Source organism: Drosophila takahashii, chromosome 3L (assembly GCF_030179915.1).
Source record: "Drosophila takahashii strain IR98-3 E-12201 chromosome 3L, DtakHiC1v2, whole genome shotgun sequence".
Lineage (NCBI taxonomy): Eukaryota > Metazoa > Arthropoda > Insecta > Diptera > Drosophilidae > Drosophila > Drosophila takahashii.
The window spans coordinates 24539706-24559534 of record NC_091680.1 but is presented as its reverse complement, the minus strand read 5'-3'; the positions used below and the strand labels follow the sequence as shown (position 1 = coordinate 24559534).

General features: G+C 45.5%; 3 protein-coding genes across 7 annotated transcripts; 1 reads left to right on the top strand and 2 right to left on the bottom strand.

Moving 5' to 3' along the window:
* Nucleotides 1-189: 189 nt before the first annotated feature.
* On the top strand, nt 190-2210 carry mrn (general transcription factor IIH subunit 4 marionette). The gene is made up of 2 exons (XM_017143817.3): nt 190-578; nt 634-2210. Exons 1-2 carry the CDS (start codon nt 280-282, stop codon nt 1832-1834), a joined length of 1500 nt encoding a protein of 499 aa, XP_016999306.2. The 5' UTR covers nt 190-279; the 3' UTR covers nt 1835-2210.
* Nucleotides 1871-4300, bottom strand: Ufsp2 (UFM1 specific peptidase 2). The gene is made up of 2 exons (XM_017143806.3): nt 4172-4300; nt 1871-4112 (listed from the first exon to the last, which is right to left on the bottom strand). Exons 1-2 carry the CDS (start codon nt 4208-4210, stop codon nt 2322-2324), a joined length of 1830 nt encoding a protein of 609 aa, XP_016999295.2. The 5' UTR covers nt 4211-4300; the 3' UTR covers nt 1871-2321.
* A 1083-nt stretch (nt 4301-5383) lies between these two features.
* Nucleotides 5384-19158, bottom strand: dop (microtubule-associated serine/threonine (MAST) protein kinase dop). 5 transcript variants are annotated; one of them, XR_011418856.1, is made up of 12 exons: nt 17127-17283; nt 16251-17014; nt 14567-15090; nt 13958-14511; nt 12257-13514; nt 11311-11707; nt 10887-11254; nt 9015-10172; nt 8135-8450; nt 7126-8076; nt 5789-6161; nt 5384-5736 (listed from the first exon to the last, which is right to left on the bottom strand). XR_011418856.1 is itself a non-coding variant. In XM_017143729.2 (11 exons), exons 2-11 carry the CDS (start codon nt 16906-16908, stop codon nt 5968-5970), a joined length of 6378 nt encoding a protein of 2125 aa, XP_016999218.2. In that variant the 5' UTR covers nt 16909-17014; nt 19021-19158; the 3' UTR covers nt 5384-5967. The 5 variants fall into 5 exon arrangements, 2 of the variants coding, with proteins under 2 accessions (XP_016999218.2, XP_070072032.1); XR_011418855.1 differs by having other exon boundaries at nt 5384-5719; XR_011418857.1 differs by having other exon boundaries at nt 5384-5716.
* Nucleotides 19159-19829: the final 671 nt, after the last annotated feature.

The window sequence follows — 19829 nt, the reverse complement described above, 5'->3', positions numbered from 1 at the left end:
CGCTATCTCGAGCACTGCGTGAGGGCATGGGCGTAGAAAGGGGGTTGAATATTAAAATATTAGTACTTTGAAATAAAATATTAAATTATTTAAATCTTTTTATAAAAAAAATGCACTAAAACTAAATGAAGATAAAAAAGATAAAAAAAAAAATTGATACCCTTTTTGCTACGCCCTTGCACTCAACTATCGATTGTCGACCGGCAAAAGACCGGCTATCGATGCCAATGTATTGAGATTGGATTCCTTTTGTTTACCATTTCGACATTGGAATCCGACATGGCCGACACGAAATCCGGTCCCGGTCGGTACTCGGCAGCCGGTGGCAGTGGAACCAGTGGCCTGTCGCCCTTGGTGCAGGGTCCTGCAAACCTAGAGTGCAAGGACTTCCAGGAGTATCTGCGCACCCGCCAAACGCCGGAGTCGCTGGAGAAGCTGTACAACTATCCGCCCATTTGCTTGGCTGTCTTCCGGGAGCTGCCCGAAATAGCCAGGCAGTTTATCATACGGATACTGTTCGTGGATCAGCCGGTGCCCCAAGCGGTGGTCTCGTCGTGGGGCGCCCAACGTTGTGCCAAGTAAGCGGACTTCAAGTTAATTTAGTGAATCCCCCGTAAACCATTGATCCTGCAGGGAGCAAACGGAGGCCACCAGCTGCCTGACGGCCCTGAATGTCTGGCGGGTTACGGCCATTCCCGGCGGCCTGTCCGCCTGGGAACTGTCGCCCACCTTCAAGAAGAGTGTGCGCCAGGTGCTGCTGGGCGGCGGAAAGCCCTGGCCCATGACCAACACGCTGGAGAAGGACTCGAAGCCCCGCGACATCGCCTTCCTCGACACCTACGCCATGTCGCGGTGGCGCTGCGTGCTGCACTACATGGTTGGCACCGGAAATCGCAATGGCACCGATGCGGAGGCCATCAGCCCGGATGCCGTGAGGATTCTGCTGCATGCCAATCTCATGAAGCGCGATGAACGCGATGGCATCACAATAACGCGACAGGGCTTTCAGTTCCTGCTGCTGGACACGCGAGCTCAGGTCTGGCACTTTATGCTCCAGTACCTGGACACCTGCGAGGAGCGGGGTATCAGCCTGCCGGAATGCCTATCCATGCTGTTCCAGCTCAGCTTTTCCACGCTGGGCAGGGACTACAGCTCGGAGGGAATGAATAGCCAGATGCTGACCTTCCTGCAGCACCTGCGTGAGTTTGGCCTGGTCTTCCAGCGAAAGCGCAAGGAGGGACGCTTCTATCCCACCCGTTTGGCTCTGAATGTGACCAGCAAGGAGGCGGCGGCGACCGCCTCGATGGCCATGGACGAGGAGGCGACCCAGGACTGCGGCTACATAGTGGTGGAGACGAATTACCGCGTGTATGCCTACACAGACTCACCGCTCCAGGTGGCCGTGCTGGGTCTGTTTACGGAGTTGCTCTACCGCTTTCCCAATCTCGTCGTGGGCGTGCTCACCCGGGATTCAGTGCGTCAGGCGCTGCGGGGCGGAATCACGGCAGAGCAGATTGTCTCGTATCTGGAACAGTATGCGCATCCCAACATGCGGCTGGTTGAGTCGGCCATTCAGTCCAAGTCCTGCCTGCCACCGACTGTCGTCGATCAAATTAAGCTGTGGGAACTGGAGCGAAATCGCTTCACCTACACGGAGGGCGTCGTCTACAATCAGTTCCTCTCCCAGACTGACTTCGTAACGCTGAGGGACTACGCTCAGTCGATCCACATGCTGGTGTGGCAGAATGAACGAACCCGCACCATGGTGGTCCAGAAGAATGGCCACGACGATGTCAAGCGTTACTGGAAGAAGTACTCGAAGAGTGGTGTTTAACCTGGGAAGTCTACTCAAGGGTCACATCTGTCTCCATTTCGTTTCTAAGCTAACATTTTAGTATATCGTTTAATAAGTGAGTGGGAGATATAGCATCGACATATAACGTACAAGATTAATACAATTAAAGTACACAATATACAAGAAGTAATTACACACAAAACCACTTTAAAGCTTGACCTTAGATTGTACTTTAGGGTGGGTCGACTTGGAAGATTGCCAAACAAATAATAGATGTCAAGTAACTTTGAAAAATTAAAATATTTAGCATAATCTCAATTGATTTTTAATTGGGAGAATTTAAGGACCTAATTGAAAAATCTGTATAAAAACTTATGAACTACTTTTTAATGCAATTGTCACTTGCCCGAATATCTTTTTGTGTTATCAAAAAATACATTTTATATTAGACCGAATGTTTGGACAAATTAAAAAAGAAATCGACCCACCCTAGGCTATCTAAATGCAAATGGAAAAGGACCGAAACTTAATACAAAATCGGCCGCTGCGGCATACAGAGGTTATAGTAGCTGCCCTTTGTCCAGAAGTCCATGCCCTTCCAGCCGCACCAGCCTTTGATTTGAATCGTGGCCAGTTCGTCGGCACCTGTGTAATGTGGATCCAGGATAAGGAACTTCACCTGACCCGTCTGCACGCAGTAGTCCACTCCGATGATGGTGTGGGCCAGCACGCCGCCGCCAATCATCACGGGGGTTCCTTGCGTCTGGAAGTGCATGGCCAGTTCGGAGGCTACAGTGGCCAGCTCTGCTCCCGAGGCCACATGTAGAATCTTAGAGTCCACGTTGAGGAATCCCTGCAGGCACATGCTGATCTCCGTGGAACCGATCCACTGCGAGGATCCCACAAAGGCAGCCGGCTTGTCGTTGATCTTGTGCAGATACTCCTGCACCTCCAAGTGCGTGGGAATCGGGGCGTTCGTATAGCCCTGCAGCACGAACCACGAGCAGATCGTCTGCAGCGAGCGGTAGGCGCAGCCCCAGCCCTTATCCTGTACCTGCTGCTGCAGGTAGTGGTAGTAATGGTAGTTGCCGTTCACTAAGTACTCCTTGCCGTCGGCAACTCCACTGGGACGGACGCCAATGTGGGTGTTCAGCAGCGGAGTCCACGGGGCGTCCTCCGTTTCGCCCAGGAAATGCACCCGATTGGCTCGGCGGAAATAGGGACGACTGACGGGCAAGGCAAACTGTCGATGGAGTCGCTTGCGTCGCTCCTGCATATTCGGCTCATCGTCGCCCAGATCCTCCAGGTAGGCGCAGCTCACAAAGTGCCCGAACTCCTGGGGATAGAAGTGATAGCTAGCGGGCACCAGCAGCTTGCCGCTTTCCGATTCTGCGAGGTGCTCAATCAGACTCAACTCGAATAACCTCAGGGCACGGCAGATGCTCTCGATGAGGACGTCGTAGAGCCGCTGAAGCTTGGTCTTCCTGCACAGAATGGCCATGGCTTCTATCTCCAATGGAACCTGGACGCGGGTCTGTTCCTCGGTGGTTACGGCAATGCTGAGCGCCGGATGGGGCGGCGAATCCCGGGCTACGGGGTCACGACTGCGCGATCGCAGCACATCGATGGGAATCACCTCATAGTCGCAGCCCGTGGGCGCCAATCTCTTGACCGCCGGCGTGTTCAGCGCCTTGGCCTTCTTCTTGTCTCCAGCGGCCGTTTCCTTTTCGTTTCCTGGACTGGGGATGACGTCGATAAGATCCTGAATCTGAGAATCACCGGTGAACTGTTTGTCCAGCGGCCCACAGCTGTTGATGAAGATCTTCGTCTGCGGCACATTGAACACCAGATTGCCGTCGGCAACCCGCTTGCGCAGCACATGCATTTCCCTCGCCACGGATTCCGGAGTGGCGGCCGTTTGCAGGAAGAATCCGCACTGCAGCCGCGTGAAGCAGAAGTCGTTGTACAGCTGCTCCGCCTCCATCACCTCGTAGGGCACCTCCTCCAGCTTGCCGTGGACAAAGAACGAGGCTCGCAGACCCACCAGGGTGCCCAGCTCGCATTGCAGCAGTATGGGATTGTCGGTGATGTCCACCGATTTGATGACCTCATTAAGGTGCGCCTCGCCATCGCTGCAATCGCCGAACTTGACCAGTCCGCAGAGATCCAGTTCCGCGGGGAATCTGTGCTGGATCTGCTCGTAGTTCAGCTGCCCCAAACTGGACTCAATGTTGAAGCTGAGCAGGAGTAGGGTTCCCTCTCCGTAGAAAACTCCGTATAAACAACCACTGCACTGTTGCTTTGTTCGCTCCAGGCGCTGCAATCAGAGGTTCCAGGTTTACTAAATATCGTTAATTGCGCTAATAAAAGGCTTACTTTTAGCAGGAAAGCGGATATTTTCAGTTTCGGCAGCATATTTGCGTTAAATATAGTATGGAAAATGAAGTAATTCGGCCACAAGTGCAATTATTGCACAGCTGGCAAAATGCTATCGATAACAGCGTCTTTACGGCCCTAGACCTATCGACATGGGCTTAGAAAAGGGGGATTTTGAGTTGGGGAGAAAGAAACATAAAGTTTAGAATTAAACAAGAGAGAACGCTATAGTCGGCTGCCCCGACTATTAGATACCCGTTACTCAGCTTAAGGGAGTGCGAAGGAGATAAAAACTTTGATCTGCCGTAACTTTTTAACGAATGGTCTGATTTACAAAATTTCTTCTACATTTCGATAGGTATTCATAAACATAATAAAACAGCATTTTTACTTTTCCGAAATATTGAACTTTTTAAAATCGTATACAAGTGATTGTGGGCGTTAGAGGGGGCGTAGCACCCTTTTCAAACAAACTTGCGCTGCGTAGGAACTCTTAGAATCTGCATGCAAAATGTCAATCTTCTAGCTTTTATAGTTTCCGAGATCTCAGCATTCATACAGACAGACAGACGGACATGGCTAGATCGACTCGGCTAGTGATCCTGATCAAGAATATATATAGTTTATAGGGTCGGAAACGCTTCCTTCTACCTGTTACATACTTTTGCACGAATCTATAATAATAAAATATAATAAAATTGGAATAATCTTAAAAACCATTTACCACTAAAAAATTAAATCGAACTTAACATGTAAATAGAATATTTCATCCTAGAAAAGATAATAAGTTATTCAGAAGGAAAAGAATTAAAACATTAACAAAATAAAATTTCCATTTGCAATTTGCAAAACAACAAAAATTGACCAACAAAAAAAATAATTCAATTTTAAAAAATAACAAAATAACTAACAAATTGCTTCGCAAGAATGTTAGACGGTTAGTTAAAATATAAATCATTGGAAAACATTTAAATAACAACTTTCTTTATAATTATTATATATTTCATTACTTACACCTATACTTTATTTTTCACCCTTACAGATTTTGGAACAGTAACAAAAAAAGTATTAAACTTGTAAAGCCAAAATTAATTAGGATATTCTTAAAATTTTAAAAGCCCCTAAACCACAAAATGTAAATAGTCATAGTCCTTTCTTTTTTGCCGTTAAATTATTCCTTTTGTGATACGCAGCCCCGAAGAAAAAATACGCTTTTAATACACACACATATAACATTTATTTAATATATAGTTTATATTGAATTCGGCATAGTGTATAGATTCGCAAAAATGTTATAAACGCGGCCCAAACACCGCGTACTCCGCTCCATGACTCTCCACTCGACTCATCATCCGTAGTCCACAATTCGTTAATTCTATCAATGTTACACATTTATATACAGTACATAATTGCGTGGTGCCTCTTAGATTTGCTTTAACTGGAATATCGTGCTTTTTCTCGGTTTACTTTCGTGCCTACTAATTTACATTAAGAGTTTTCAAGCGGTATTCTTTTTTGTTTTCCTTTAGTTACGACATCTACAAACTACTAGGTTTCAGAATTTTCTAATTAATTTCATTGCTAAATTGTATGATTTGCGCAAAAACACAAGCTTACTTCGAAAAAAGGTTTAAAACGCAATCCATCGCTATTAATATATATATTGAATTCCTGCGGCTTCCATTTCCCATCCTCGATCCATGGCCCTTCCCTTCCTCCTCTTACACATCCTAGATAAACGTTTAAACGCGAAATTTAAAACACAAGCATCCATATCCACCGCGGCTGCTCTGGCGCTACTTCCTCTGCTTGGCAGCAGAAGTGGCTGCAGTGGCTCCTGTTGCAGTGGTCCCTCCTGCTGTCGTAGCCGTTGAGTCCTTGCGTGGTCCCGTCGAGATAGTCACGCTCGGGCTGGCGGGCTTTGTCGTTGTCATCGAAGTTTTACAGCCACTGTTCTGGGGCTTGGTTTTGGGTGCAGATGTGGATTTACCTGAAAAACAAAAACATTTTAAAGTAGATTTAATAAATGTTATTTAAAGGTAATTTAAAAAACGTAGGAATATTTTTAATGTTTAGAAAACAAATTAAAATATGTAGAAATTAGAGTCCTGCATAAGTACACTTGAGAATTGACAAACAAGTCAATTTTTTAAAAATACAGGGAGTGAGATCAAGTGAGTTAACTTGGATCACTTGATTACTCGTAAGGAAAAACAAGTGATACAACTGATAAAAGTGAGAGAGAGTGATAGAATTACTTAGCAAATTATTTCGGTGATTCGAAAATATTTTATATATATTTTATTTTATTTTATTTATTTATTTTTTATTTTTTTCCTTATGAAAAATCAAATGATAAAAAGTAATCCAAGTTAACTGATTTTAAAAATTGACTTTTAAGTACACTCATGCAGACTCTAGTAGAAATATGCAATTTTAAGAAACTTATTCAACAAGTTTCCACCGTCCAGAGCTTTAGGATATACCCACTAATACAATTTGAATGATTTATCTGAAATCTTTGTTTAAAATTTGATAATGCGGTTATTCCACTACATCGTTCGGATCATTCATTAGTACAATTTTTTCTCAGCCCATACGATTTTACGTAGGTGCGAGCAAGATCCGATTTACAGTAGCTCTAATAAATGAGCAAAATTGTACTTTTTAGATTCAATTTTGCTCATACAAAAAAAAATAAAATGGTGGCCTTCGGTTTTTAAAATTTTGCTCATTAATTGCTCATTGCAGCTGACATATATCTGTCTTGCTCGCACCTACGTAAAATCGTATAGGCTGAGAAAAAATTCTAATGAATGAGCCGACCAATGTAGTGGAATAACCGCATAAGGGTTTGTCAAGTTAATAAATCGGTTTAAGCAAATGAAAGTTTGTTTCTAAAAAGTGAAAAATAACACCAATAGCCTTAATTACTGCCGCCTTTGTCAACTCACCCTGGTCGACCTTCTTGGTCTTGCCGGCAGGCTCCATCTCTGGCTGCTCGGTGGCCTTGACCTTTGTCGGTTTCTCCAGGGTTTGAGTGGGCGAGGACGAGGACTCTCCCTCAGCGTACTCCTCGATGGCGGGCATGAAACCCTCGGACACACTGCTGCTGTCCTGGGTGCTGGTGGGCGAATCCTTCTCCTCGGCAATGCGAGGCAGGGGCTCAGAGTTGGCCATGGTAACCACAGTGGTGGCACTTGGCTCTGTTCCGGCAGCGGTTGTGGAGACCACAGCTGCCACAGCAGTTTGTCTTTGAGATTCCTCAGAAGCAGCCGTCATTATTTGCTGGGGTTGAGCAGCAGGAGCACCTGAAACTGCTGGTGCTGCAGCTGCACTGCCTCCTGGCGTCGACCTCCAGGTGGTGGTCACAACCCGCTGGTGCGTCGGCTGCTTAATGGGCGGCGAGCAGCAAAGCGGCGATATCTTCGTTTCAGCGCTGCGCGGATGCAAGCGATCTGGGGACAAGGCGCGTCGCAGCAGCGGAGAACTCGGTTCCGCCGACTTGGTACGTGCAAATCCCGCCTTCTTGCTATTGGCATTCACCGCCGTCTGCAGCGTGGGCAGCGTGCTTCCAGGACTGTACGACTGTGTGGTGTTGGAGGCACCTGGCTGATGGCCAACCAAGGGAAAGGCCAATGGGGAAGGAGATCGTGTGGGCGACGATGGCAGCGGCGAGGGTGAAGGAGTCCGCGCCAACGGAGACAGCGGAATGTGGCCCACAGACTTCCGGCGATTCGGCAGCGAATTGTTGCTCGTGGTGTGGAGGGTCTTCAGTCCTCCGGCGGGATTGCTGGCATTGCCTCCGCCCGCTATTACGGCGGTGGCCGCATGCAGCTTGTGCTTGAGACCATGTAAAGTGGATGGACGCTGATACAGCTGCGGAACGACGCCAGTGGGGGACACTAAACCAATAAAAAAAATTATTAACGAGGATATGGATTATGTTTACAAACCGCTTACCTGGCACATTTCCCACAGAGGTGGGACTGCTACCGACGACCGCCCCCACGTGGGGCAGGAGCACCAACTGCGTGGGCGGCGGAACAGCGGGCAATTGCACACTGAGCGACGAGGGGGCAACTGGAGCGGATCCTGCGTTGCCACCGTGATTGGAGCCACTCGAACCGGTGGGTGTGTTGGGCGATGAGGACGAGGGCGAGGTGGATTGCGACGAGGAGTTTGCCGCCGACTGGCAACAGCTGCTGTGGTACGAAGAATCCAAGGGTGACAAATTTCTGGCCGACGGTGTGGTGGGTGAACTTGTGCCGGCCGAGTACTACAATTAGGTAATAAAAGTACATAAATAGATTAGTAATGAAAGTACATAATTAGATTAGATGGGTATTAGAGCCCTGCATGAATGGATTCAATGAATTATTTTGAATTTTTTATTTTATATGAATGAATTAATTAGAATTTGGAGTTTAATAGAATTGAATGAATTTGAATTTTGAGTTTAATAGAATTGAATGAATGAATGGCATGAATTCCGAAATAATTCAAACGACAATTTCTTTTGAAGAAGAAAGGGCCATAATTTTGTGATTAAATCTACATGAATATTATTTTCTAAGCAGTTAACATTGATTTGTTAAAAATTTTACACTTTTTTTCTTAAGAGAAAGCACAAAAAAATCTGACAAATTCAAAAAATTCATAAAAATTATACATTTATTTATTCAATTCGAAATGAATTAGAAAAACATTCAATTTATTTCAAATAGAATTGAATTAAACAAATCATAAATTTTATGGCATACTACGATAAAACAAAAATTGAATGATTTACGCAGGGCTCTAACGTTTATCTCTTAAAAGGACTTTACAAATGTGATCTTACCTGCTGCATCTCTGCATTCGCACGCTTGCTGCTTATTCGACGGAACAGCGAGGTCTTGCGCTTCTTATCGTGCTCCCTCTTCGTCTGCTTCTTCTGGCGATTCAGACCCTTCTTGGCCAGCTTGCTCTGCATGAGATCGCGCTTGCGGCCACCGCTCTGGATGCTGGTGTGTTCGAGGGGCGTGGCCCGCAGGGTAACATGCTCGCCGCCGCTCAGGAGCAGCTGGAGAACCTGTGTGTGGAACAGACCCTGCACAGCCTCGCCATTCACGTGGGTAATGAGATCCGCTGGTCGCAGACCAGCCTCAAAGGCCGGACTGCCCTCGTCCACGGCCATGACCAAATGGTGCATTGTATAAAAGTCCGTGTCGCCATAGTACACCCGTATGGTATGGACAGTGAAGCCAAATCCACGCGGTCCCCGTCGAATGATAATTGGTGGCTTCAGATTTGTAACCAGCGGCGAGAGCTCTCGGCAAGGTGACGTATCCCTGGAGCTGGCCGTGCTGGAACCGTTGCCTCCGCCGCCGGGCGATTGAATGCCGCACAGCTGCGCGGCCAATTGACTGTTGTCCAGCGAGGTCATTAGCGACAAACCCAAGGCGGAGGCAGACTTAACAATCGACCTAGAACGATGATGCTTCATGCTGGTTCCACTGCTGCAGCCATCCATGGATTTCGGTTGATGCTGCAGCGCCAACGGCGATTGTTCCCTTGGCAAGTTCATGTTCTCCGTGGATGAGCTGCCCGCGGAAATAGTTTCATCCTCAATCGAGATGGAGAAACGCGGCAAAATGTCCCTGGCACAGACGCCCTTCCGTTTTCGGTTGATCTGCGGCGAGAAGTCATCGCTGTCCGTCTGCGAACTCTCCGGCGTGCTGCGCGAAAAGCTGCCCACCGTCGCCGTTGGCGGAGTGGCCGCCATCGCCGCCTGAGTTTGAGTCGGTGGCGGAGTGGCCGGCGTGCTGATGATCGTCGTCGTGTTTGGCGGCATGCTGTGACGCTGCTGCATGCGCTGAGTTGCGCCGGAAACCGGTTGCTGGAGATAGTGCTTCAACATCCGCAGCTCGGCATCGTTTCCAATCGTGACATTGTGCAGCAATTCGGGCAAGTAGTCGGCATCCGGAGTGGACGGCACCTTGAGGCAGCTGGACGAGAGCTGTAAGAAGTGATCAACAAGGTTGCTTTAATAATAATTCACACAATTAAGTGAATGAAGTGCTAACTATTAGATTTAATTTTAAATTTGAATATTTTAAAAATTCCATGGGAAAACAAAATTACATATGTACACTAGGGCGGTCCAAAAAATGAAATTCTATTCTCACCCTTTTACATAATATATTAAAGTATGCAAAAAATGTATCTGAAAACAAAACAATTATTTTTCGAGATTTAGACCTTGCGAAACGTCTTCAAAGTTTGCTTTAAAATTACTCATACGACATGTATAACAGTTCGAATTTGGTCGAAAAAAAAAGTTCTCCCATTTCTTGTCCTGTCAAATTATGAATTTCGTTGGAATAATTGTTAAAAAAAAAAGGAGAGCAAAACATCAACTGAATTGTTGATATCTATGCCACCTTGATTGGAAAAACTTTTTGACCGAAGGCAACAGTGCGTAGGTGTGATAAACTTTGAAACCAATTCACAGACCCTAAAACACGAGTTTTTAAAAAATCTTCTTTTGGTATACCTTGAATACCACAATGCGCACCGTATAAGTGGGTGAGAGTAGGACCTTAAAAGTGTCCATACAAATGTGGACCACCCTAATGTACAGTGTACATTGTACACATGTATTTTCAATAGGTATCGAGCTGATTTGCTTTGGCCGCATTTTCAAGTAAGTATTTGCTTAGCTAATACTCACATCTAGTTTGCGCAGTTGTGGCGTGTTCAAGAACTTGTTAACCACTCCCTCGTTGGAGGCGCTTCCCGAACCACTGCCGCTGCCACTTCCGCTTCCCATTCCCGTTTTGAGTTTAGGCAGGGCGCCAGTCGAGGAGGGACCTACGGCTGCCACTGGGTTCTCCTGGGCACGCGATGGCAGCGATGTAAGTGGTGGCGGGGCCGTCGGCTTGGCGCCATCAGTCGCCGTGGGCGTGGCATGACGGGACCAGCTGTAATGCTGCTTCCTATATTGCGGAGTGTACGAATTAAAGCTGCCGAAAACGGGCGTATCATCCGTGTCGTCCGTATCCTCGCCACCTAGATCATGGTTATAGCGATCCATGCGGGCTGATTAAAAAGCAAATTAATAAAGGTTTCAATAAAACTCATCGACATTAGCTTACTATCAAAATAACTGGTATCATCGTCGTGGGACAACTGCGGCACAAACTCCGCCTTCTGGCGCAGCAGAGAGTTCCAGTCCATGCCCAGAAAGTATTCGTGCTCCTTCATTTCAAGTGCACCCGTTTGGGTGCCCAGACGATCCCTCGGATTCTGCTGCAGCAACTGCGAAATGATGTCCTTCGCCTCCGATTGCACGGGCCAATCTTCACTGTCCGGCCACTCGATATCGTCGTTGACGGTGTGCGCAAAGAGTTCCTCAGTGGTCTCGCCGAAAAACGGCACACAACCAATGAGGAATTCATAGAGAATGATGCCCATGGACCACCAATCGACTGGTTTGCCATAGCCCTGGCGCAAGATCACTTCGGGGGCAATGTACTCGGGTGTGCCGTACACCTAAAATATTAAGAAAAAAATGTAATAAAGGAAGGAACAGGTTTTGTGATTCATATGATTCTGATGTTGTTAAAGTCGAATAGTCTGCGAATTCTTCAGGTCAAGAGAATCCACGAATTCTTCAGGTCAATTGATTCACGAATTCTTAAGGTCAAATAATCCGCGAATTCTTAAGGTCAAATAATCCGGGAATTCTTCAGGTCAAGAGAATCCACGAATTCTTAACGTCAAATGATTCCGATATTTTTTAAGTCGAATAATCCGCGAATTCTTCAGGTCAAGAGAATCCACGAATTCTTAACTTCAAATGATTCTGATATTGTTTAAGTCGAATAGTCCGCGAATTCTTGCTTTATTCTTAAGTATATCTCAATTGTGACAATGATATTTTCCCGTCATAATTTTATGAAACAACGTTTTTTTTTGCTTATCGTGATCATGGGTTTTATAATAAAACTCAAAAAATAACAGTTATTTTTGAGAAAATCAAAATCAATAAAACTTATTAGTAATAAGTTATTACTGTTACGGTCCCTGGAAACTACATACCTGCTTGTCGGAAAACTGCCTTGTCTCCGAATCAATATATCCCTCGTAAAGATTGGTGGCCAACGACATAAGCCCCATCTTGGAGAGCCCAAAGTCCGTCAGCTTGATGTGACCCAGGGCCGTGATCAGAAGATTATCCGGCTTCAGGTCGCGATGCACGATGCCGTAGCTGTGCAGATACTCTACGGCTAATACTGTCTCGGCGAAATAAAATCGGGCCATGTCCGCGGGCAGGGGCCCAATGTTCTTTAGCAGCGTGCCGCAGTCGCCGCCCTCCACGTACTCCATCACCAGGCACAGGTGCTTCTTGGTCTCGAACGAACAGTACATGCTGACCACAAAGGGATTGTCGGCGAACGAGAGTATGTCGCGCTCGGCAAACACCTGCTCCACCTGGTTGCGCAGAATGAGATTATTTTTGTTGATTTTCTTCATGGCGAAGCGCTGACGGGTGGTCTTGTGCTTCACCAGGTAGACGGCTCCGTAAGCACCATTTGAGATCAGCTTGACAATGTCAAAGTCGTTTTCGTGGGGTGAGGGTTGTTGGGCTTGGGCTGCACTTCCCGTTGTTGCTGTTCCTGCGGCCGCTCCCGTTAATCCTCCAGCTCCTGTTCCTGTCACACCTGCTGCTCCCGCTCTCTCCTCATTCATCTGGCTTATGGCCAGCGCAAAGGATGGAGCGTTTTCACATGTAGCCACGGGTGTTTGGGGCGGCTGTTGAGGTGTCGCTGTGCCACTTCCCGAGTCCAAAGTAATCGAATCCAGAGCCAGGCTGCTCAACTGCTTGGCTGCACTAGTTAAAGGCGAATTGAGGAGCAAACTGCCATTCGGTTGCAGAGGATCCGCATCCACGGTGACCAGCTCCGAGCACATCTGCTGTGTCTCCCGCAACTCTTGCTGCAGTTCTGCAATGGGATCGCGATTCAGGCCCAGCTTATGGATGATGTACTGCGGAATGTCCGCCTTGATCACGGGCATGGCCTTGGCGTGTCCTTCGGCAGCCTCCAGTAGCTCGTAGAACTCCTGCGGATCGAATTCCAGGCATTCCAGCAACCGTGCTGGTCGCGAGATAATCAATAGCAGCTTTTTAATCACACCATTTAACTCAGCGGCCGCCTCTGGCGACTTCTCCTTGGTCTCGACCAGCAAACGCTCTAGATTCTCACTCAACTCGTAGAAATATTGCGAGGTTATCAACTTGGCCTCCGATTTGTGCAAGCAATCCCTTGCCATTTCCAACACCTGATGATGCACAAAGCTGTGGAGGAAAATTAGTTTTAGTTATAAGTTTTTGTATATACTTATATTTGAACTAGAGCCCTGCGTGAATCATTCAATTTTTGTTGTATCATAGTATGCCATGAAATTTTTTGATTGTTTAATTCAATTCTATATGCATAGTAAATAAAATTTAGGCAGATTTAATCACAAAATTATGACCCTTTCTTCTAAAGAAATTGTCGTTTTAATTATTTCGGAATTCATGCCATTCATTCAATTCTATTTAACTAAGAATTCAAATTCATTAAATTCTATTAAACTCAAAATTCCAATTAATTCATTCATATAAAACAAAAAATTCAAAATAATTCATTGAATCCATTAATGCAGGGCTCGAAATTCGTATATACTCATAATTAAATGGTAGTAAATGAAGAAGGAATATATTAATATTAAATTGATATAAAGATAAAGTCTCACCGCACTATCGGCTGCGAATCCCTGAAGCTGTTGCATGCAGCACTCTTGTTTTCGTTGATGAAGTGCTTCAGCCGCTCCTCCATTTGCTGAGTGGCCTTGGGAAAACGCTCCTTGTACAGGGTGTTCATCACGGCAATCTCATTGTCCACAATGGGTGAACGCGATGGGCTGGAGAGCGATCGGGAGCGTGGACGAAAGAAGGGCGACATCCGACCTCCCACTTGCATCGCACTCGAGGCCGAGGTGTTGGCCGATGGGCCACCATTACCACCACCAGCCTGCTGACCTCCGCAGGCCTGGCTCAGTTCGGCACAGCAATTGCTACAGGGCGCTGTTATCAGCTTCTGGGGATGCAGCTGCGATGGTTTCGGCGGCTGGGGAGTCAGCTGCTTTTGAGAAACGGCCAGCAGGAGAGCGCAGTGCTTGGGACAATGCTGCTTGAGGTGCTCGGCACAGCAGGCGCCGGCGGCCACGGCAGCGGCATCCGCCTCCTGGACTCCGGGCGGAATGTTGTGCGGCAACTGGTTGAGACCCTCCTGACTGGAGCACTGAGACTGCGATAAGGAAAACATTGAAGGTTTTGTTATCAAATTGTCTCACTCAACTCACCGATAGATTGGAGCTGCCCGGGGTGGTGCCGTATCCAGAAGAGGGAAGCGAGGCCACGGACCAGCGACGTCCGTCCACAACGCCACGGCACGAGGCGATCCTTTTGATCGGAGCAAATGCAAATGGCATGGGAGAATTGAGTCGTGGACTGTCCACGGGACTGGCCGAGTATGGGGAATGCGCCCGGGATCCGCCAGCCGCCGCCACGGCAGCCGCATTCGTGACCAGGCTGAGGCGATGATGAGCCACTCCACTCGAGGAACCGCCAGCGGAACCAGCGCCTCCGCCAGCCGATCCGCGCATCACAACGCCGTGCAAATGATGGTGATGGTGGTGCTTGACCATGCCAATCCCGGCACAACTGCCCGACCTTGAGATGTTGTGGCCGCCCGAGGGAGAAGCCCCAAAGCCAGGCGCCTGAATCGGTGGCGGAGCGGCCAGCTCGTGGCGGAAATAGTTGCCCGTGAGGCAGGGAGCCGATTTTCCAAGCGACGAGTGACGCATGCGCAGCAGGTTGGAGGCTTCTGTTAAGGGTACATTTTAAACGAGTTAGAATTATTTATTAAGAGATTTAGGGCGGTTTTCTTGTCCGTCTGTTAAATTTAAAGTAGGGATCGTATGGAATATCATTCTTTTAGCCCTATTTTAAATTTAACAAGCGGTGGAGAAAACGGCGCTAAATGGTAGACAAATTTTATTATTAAGCGTGAGGGTATAATAGTTATAATAAATATAATAAATTTGTCTCACAGAAAATCTTACCAATTTAATCGAGTTATCTGGCTTAAAAGCTTACAAGGACAGCCAGACAAACATGATTATTTCAATAATATAGGTGTCAATCTTTAGGTGCTAATAACGTCAGAATTCACATCTTACTGTAACGATAAAAATAGCTTGTAAACATGCGTTTCCCGCATCGAAAGCTAATTTTATCGCTGGGTTAAAATGATGAAAAAATACCAGACCTTAATTCATGAACTACGCTTTTCATAATAAAACAAGAGAGAACGCTATAGTCGGGTTGTTGTCCCGACTATCTAATACCCGTCACTCAGCTAAAGGGAGTGCGAACGCTGTGTCGGGTTGGTGTCCCGACTAACAATCGTAACTCAGCTAAAGGGAGTGCGAGGGAGATAGATATATAATTTTTGATTGCGTATAACTTTTTAATGAATGGTCCGATTTGAAAAATGTCTTCTACATTTCGATAGGTATAAATATACACAACAAAATTGCATTTATACTTCTCGGAAATCTTTAAAGATGTGGGCACAGGACCCATTTTAAAATCGTTAGTGGGCGATTGTGGGCGTTAGAGGGGGCGTGGCGCTCGGCTAAAATAAACTTGCGCTGCGTAGGAAGCCAAAGAATATTTGTGGGAAATCTCAACCTTCTAGCTTTTGTAGTTTCTGAGATCTCAGCGTTCATACAGACGGACAGACGGACAGACGGACAGACGGACAGACGGACAGACAGACAGACGGACAGACGGACATGGCTAGATCGACTCGGCTAGTGACCCTGATCAAGAATATATATACTTTATGGGGTCGGAAACGCTTCCTTCTAGCTGTTACATACTTTTGCACGAATCTAGTATACCCTTTTACTCTACGAGTAACGGGTATAATTAAAGCTAATATTTTAAAGATATAATTTTAGGGGAAGGAAAATATCTTACCGCTGTTAGCTGCGCGCAACGAGTTGGTATGCTGCTGATAGGAAATCTTTCGGAGAAGGGCGGTGTATCCCCTTGAGTGCAAAGAGCTGGAACTTCCGGACAGGCCGCCCGACGAGCTCTTGGTCAGATTTAGATTGCGCATCATCGAGGAGCCGTTGGTGCTGTCGTTGCCGATGGACAGCTTGGCCGGCGAGGTGGGCAGCAGCTCTAATCCGCTGCAGGACTTGACGCTGCTGTTGCACGAGGAAGAGGCAGCCGCCAGAGCTGCTGCAGCGGCAGCTGCCTCCTGGTCGGAGTCGTCGAAGATGAGGACGCGGGCCGAGTAGCTCGACTGCGGCCGAATCCGCGACAAATTGGCCGTGCTCAAGTGCCTCTTCGGCACTGGACTGCCGCTCATGGTGGCGCCCGCCGTGGTGCCACTGCTGCTGTCCGCTGACACGGATCCCGAAATGGACATGGCCTCGATCTCGCTGGCCACGCTCTGGTTTATGAACTCCTGCTCCTGCTGCTCATCGCTCTTCTGCGGCGTCGAGGTGGATATCTTGCTGCCCAGAACAGCGCTCGCTGAGTGGGTGGACGAGGTCGATGAGGATGACGATGTGACTGGGCCGGCCGCTCCCTCGGCTGGACGGGATGCAGCTCCCTCCTGGCGACTCATGATCGGGCTGGGCTGGGTTCGCGTTCGCTCTGATCTTAGAAGGATCGCATGTTGTTGTTAGTCTCCGGGGCGTTGTGGCTTCGGCTCTTGGGCATGGCGTCGGCGGCTGCAATGAGAAACGATTAATTAGCATACGACTGGCAAAGCGTTTCCCAGTTCTCATTTCCCAGTTCACTTCCCCGATACCCAGACTCTGGCAATTGCTTCCACACACAAACCTCCGGCTAATTAATCTCGTTGAGTTGTCACTTTGCACGAGCCAAGCAGCAAAAAATATATAAATCGGTTAAAAATGGGATCGAATTGTTTTAATATGTATTACATATTATACGTATTCGTATATGGGAAGCGATCGCCCACTTGGTTTTGGGTGATAGCCCAGAAATTCCACAATGGGCCAGTGCTGAATCACAATGTCGTGCAGTAACAAGGGTGACACGGAAATTTCTTTCAACCAAATGTCAAAACCCCGTGAATCAGAAATCTATTTTGGTTAAAAACCGTGGTTTTGAGTCAATAAACTTATGTATCCATTCTGAATATGACAAATAATATTCCCTCAAGATGAAATAAATTAAATATGGACAATGTACATTGGACATCCATACATCTTAAAATTTCCAAAAATTACATTTATTATTGCAAGTTCAAAATTTTTTTGTTTTTCATTTTATTTGATTCAAAACAAAACGAAAATATTTGTCTGAAAATTTGATAAACCCAGATTCAAATGTTATAAAAACTGAAGTGTTTATACATTAACGCCGCAAAGACAAAGATAATTAAAAACATAAAAATAAATATATCAAAATTTACATATACGGTAAACTTGACACATTAAATTTCAAAGATTTTGTAATTTTCTCAAGTTCACAATCTGAACTTCACAAATACAAAATTTTATAATTTCAGAAATCTAAAGGAGAAATTCGAATTTGTTCAATCAACAAGGTCAGTTGCTTAATTTTCCTTGTAGTGTGTAATAATTTCTGTGAGATCTTGGTATACATATAAAAATAGCCAATATTTTGAACTTCTGATAAAGTGAATCAATTTAGATGGTAAATTGTTAGTGTTTATCCTTTAAAATAAAACAGGAACGTTTTTGGAAAACTTCAAAATATCCATGTGAATGTGAAATATTGTAATAACAGTTGATCAAATATAACCTACAACATTAGGTTTCTTGTAAGAATTTTAAAAAAATCAGCAGCGTTTTCTATTCCAGATAATTTTGTATATGATTACGATTAACAGAACCGTACCAGAATATTTTTAATAAAACACTTTAAGCTTTCCAAGTCGTTTATCTGTTTAATAAAACCCGACTTTGTGTTCACACTGAACTATTTGTTTCGTGTTCCAATTGTATAAAACTTACCCGTTTTGGGTATCTACATACATAAAGTGCAAAGCGAGAAACCCAGTTTGTGCTCCATTGTTTACCCTTTTCTCTGGTCTTAAAAAGACCACTAAATTATCAGATTATCTGCAGGTGAGGATCGGATCGGATCTCGCGATGGAGAGGGGCTACAGCTGTATAAGCTATATGGCACGATCGTAAATGGTGCTCCGAGGTCTCGTAGACGTTGTCGTAGTCCGACTTCTGCGGTTATCAGTTTGTTTTCGTTTCGTTTATTTTTGTGTGTTTAGTGGCATTTATTCACACACAGTACTATGTACACTATATACGCACACACGGGCAACAGGGCGTATATTTGTTTAAATTTCGCCCACTCGAGGCGAGACGCGCGAGTTATTCACATGATAATTGGATTCGCAAATGCGACCGCCGCTGTTTGCACAGATTTGATTATATTGTACGGAACCCCAAGAACCCCAGACCCAAAAGAAAAAAAAAGAAGAATAACCAAGGGCAAAGGATTTTCGAGTCGAAATTAATTATGGCCAAGAGAAACAACAACAACAACGAGTGGGGTCTTTTTGTGGGTATGGGTGTTGGTACGGGTGTCTGTGTGTGGGGCTCCTTCGCCGCCCACACACACACACACTCACTAGCCCCCACAGACGTCGCGATTACGGGGTTTTTGTTACAATCAATTGCCCGTTTCCCACTTCTATAGCACTCAACAACTCGATTGGGAACTTTACATTTTATACGCAGCATTGACGCTGGGGCTGACACACACATTCGCGTGCCTAGCACGCGATTTAAGGGGTATTATTAAATATTTTTAACAGCGAAAAATCGTTGTAACAATATCAATCAGCCGAACGGTCACACCACTAGCGATGGCAGCCGATGCTGTGCAAGTTATCGAAGGTCACGACAGTGATGACACTGAAATCGCCATGTTTAAATTTATTGGCGGGTATTTTGAAAAAAAAATTAAGAAGTAAAACATATCTTATTTGCAAATATTAAATATTAAAACAATATTTAAGTTGTGGCCAGTGTGACCGAAATCAAATGTACATTTTTTAATAGCTATTTCTGTCGATCCCATTAAAAACACTTTATATTTTAAATGTACCTTTGATTTTTATTAAATAAAATTTACTAAATTAAATTTAAATATACAACAGAGAAATCCCACAGTCTTTTGTAAAAATAAAGATCTACATTTTTGTTAAAAAATTGTTAGTTACTAGAAGGTACATGAAATCAAAGGGAGCTATGACTTTATTCATGCAGGGCTCTAGTACACACTATACAAAAATGACTTTAATTCTCTTTAATTTTAAATAGGTATCCTAAAAATGTTTAAATAAAATGAAATGAGTTTCAGAGAAATACAAGATTTTATAATCTTTAAAAAACATTATTTCTTTACTGCGAAATTCTTTACTGGGAATTCATTGACATTTAAAAATATTCACTCCTAAAATTTATTATAATTATAAAAATATAAATTCCTAAAACAATACCAGAGGGATGCCCGTATCTATGATTTTTAAAT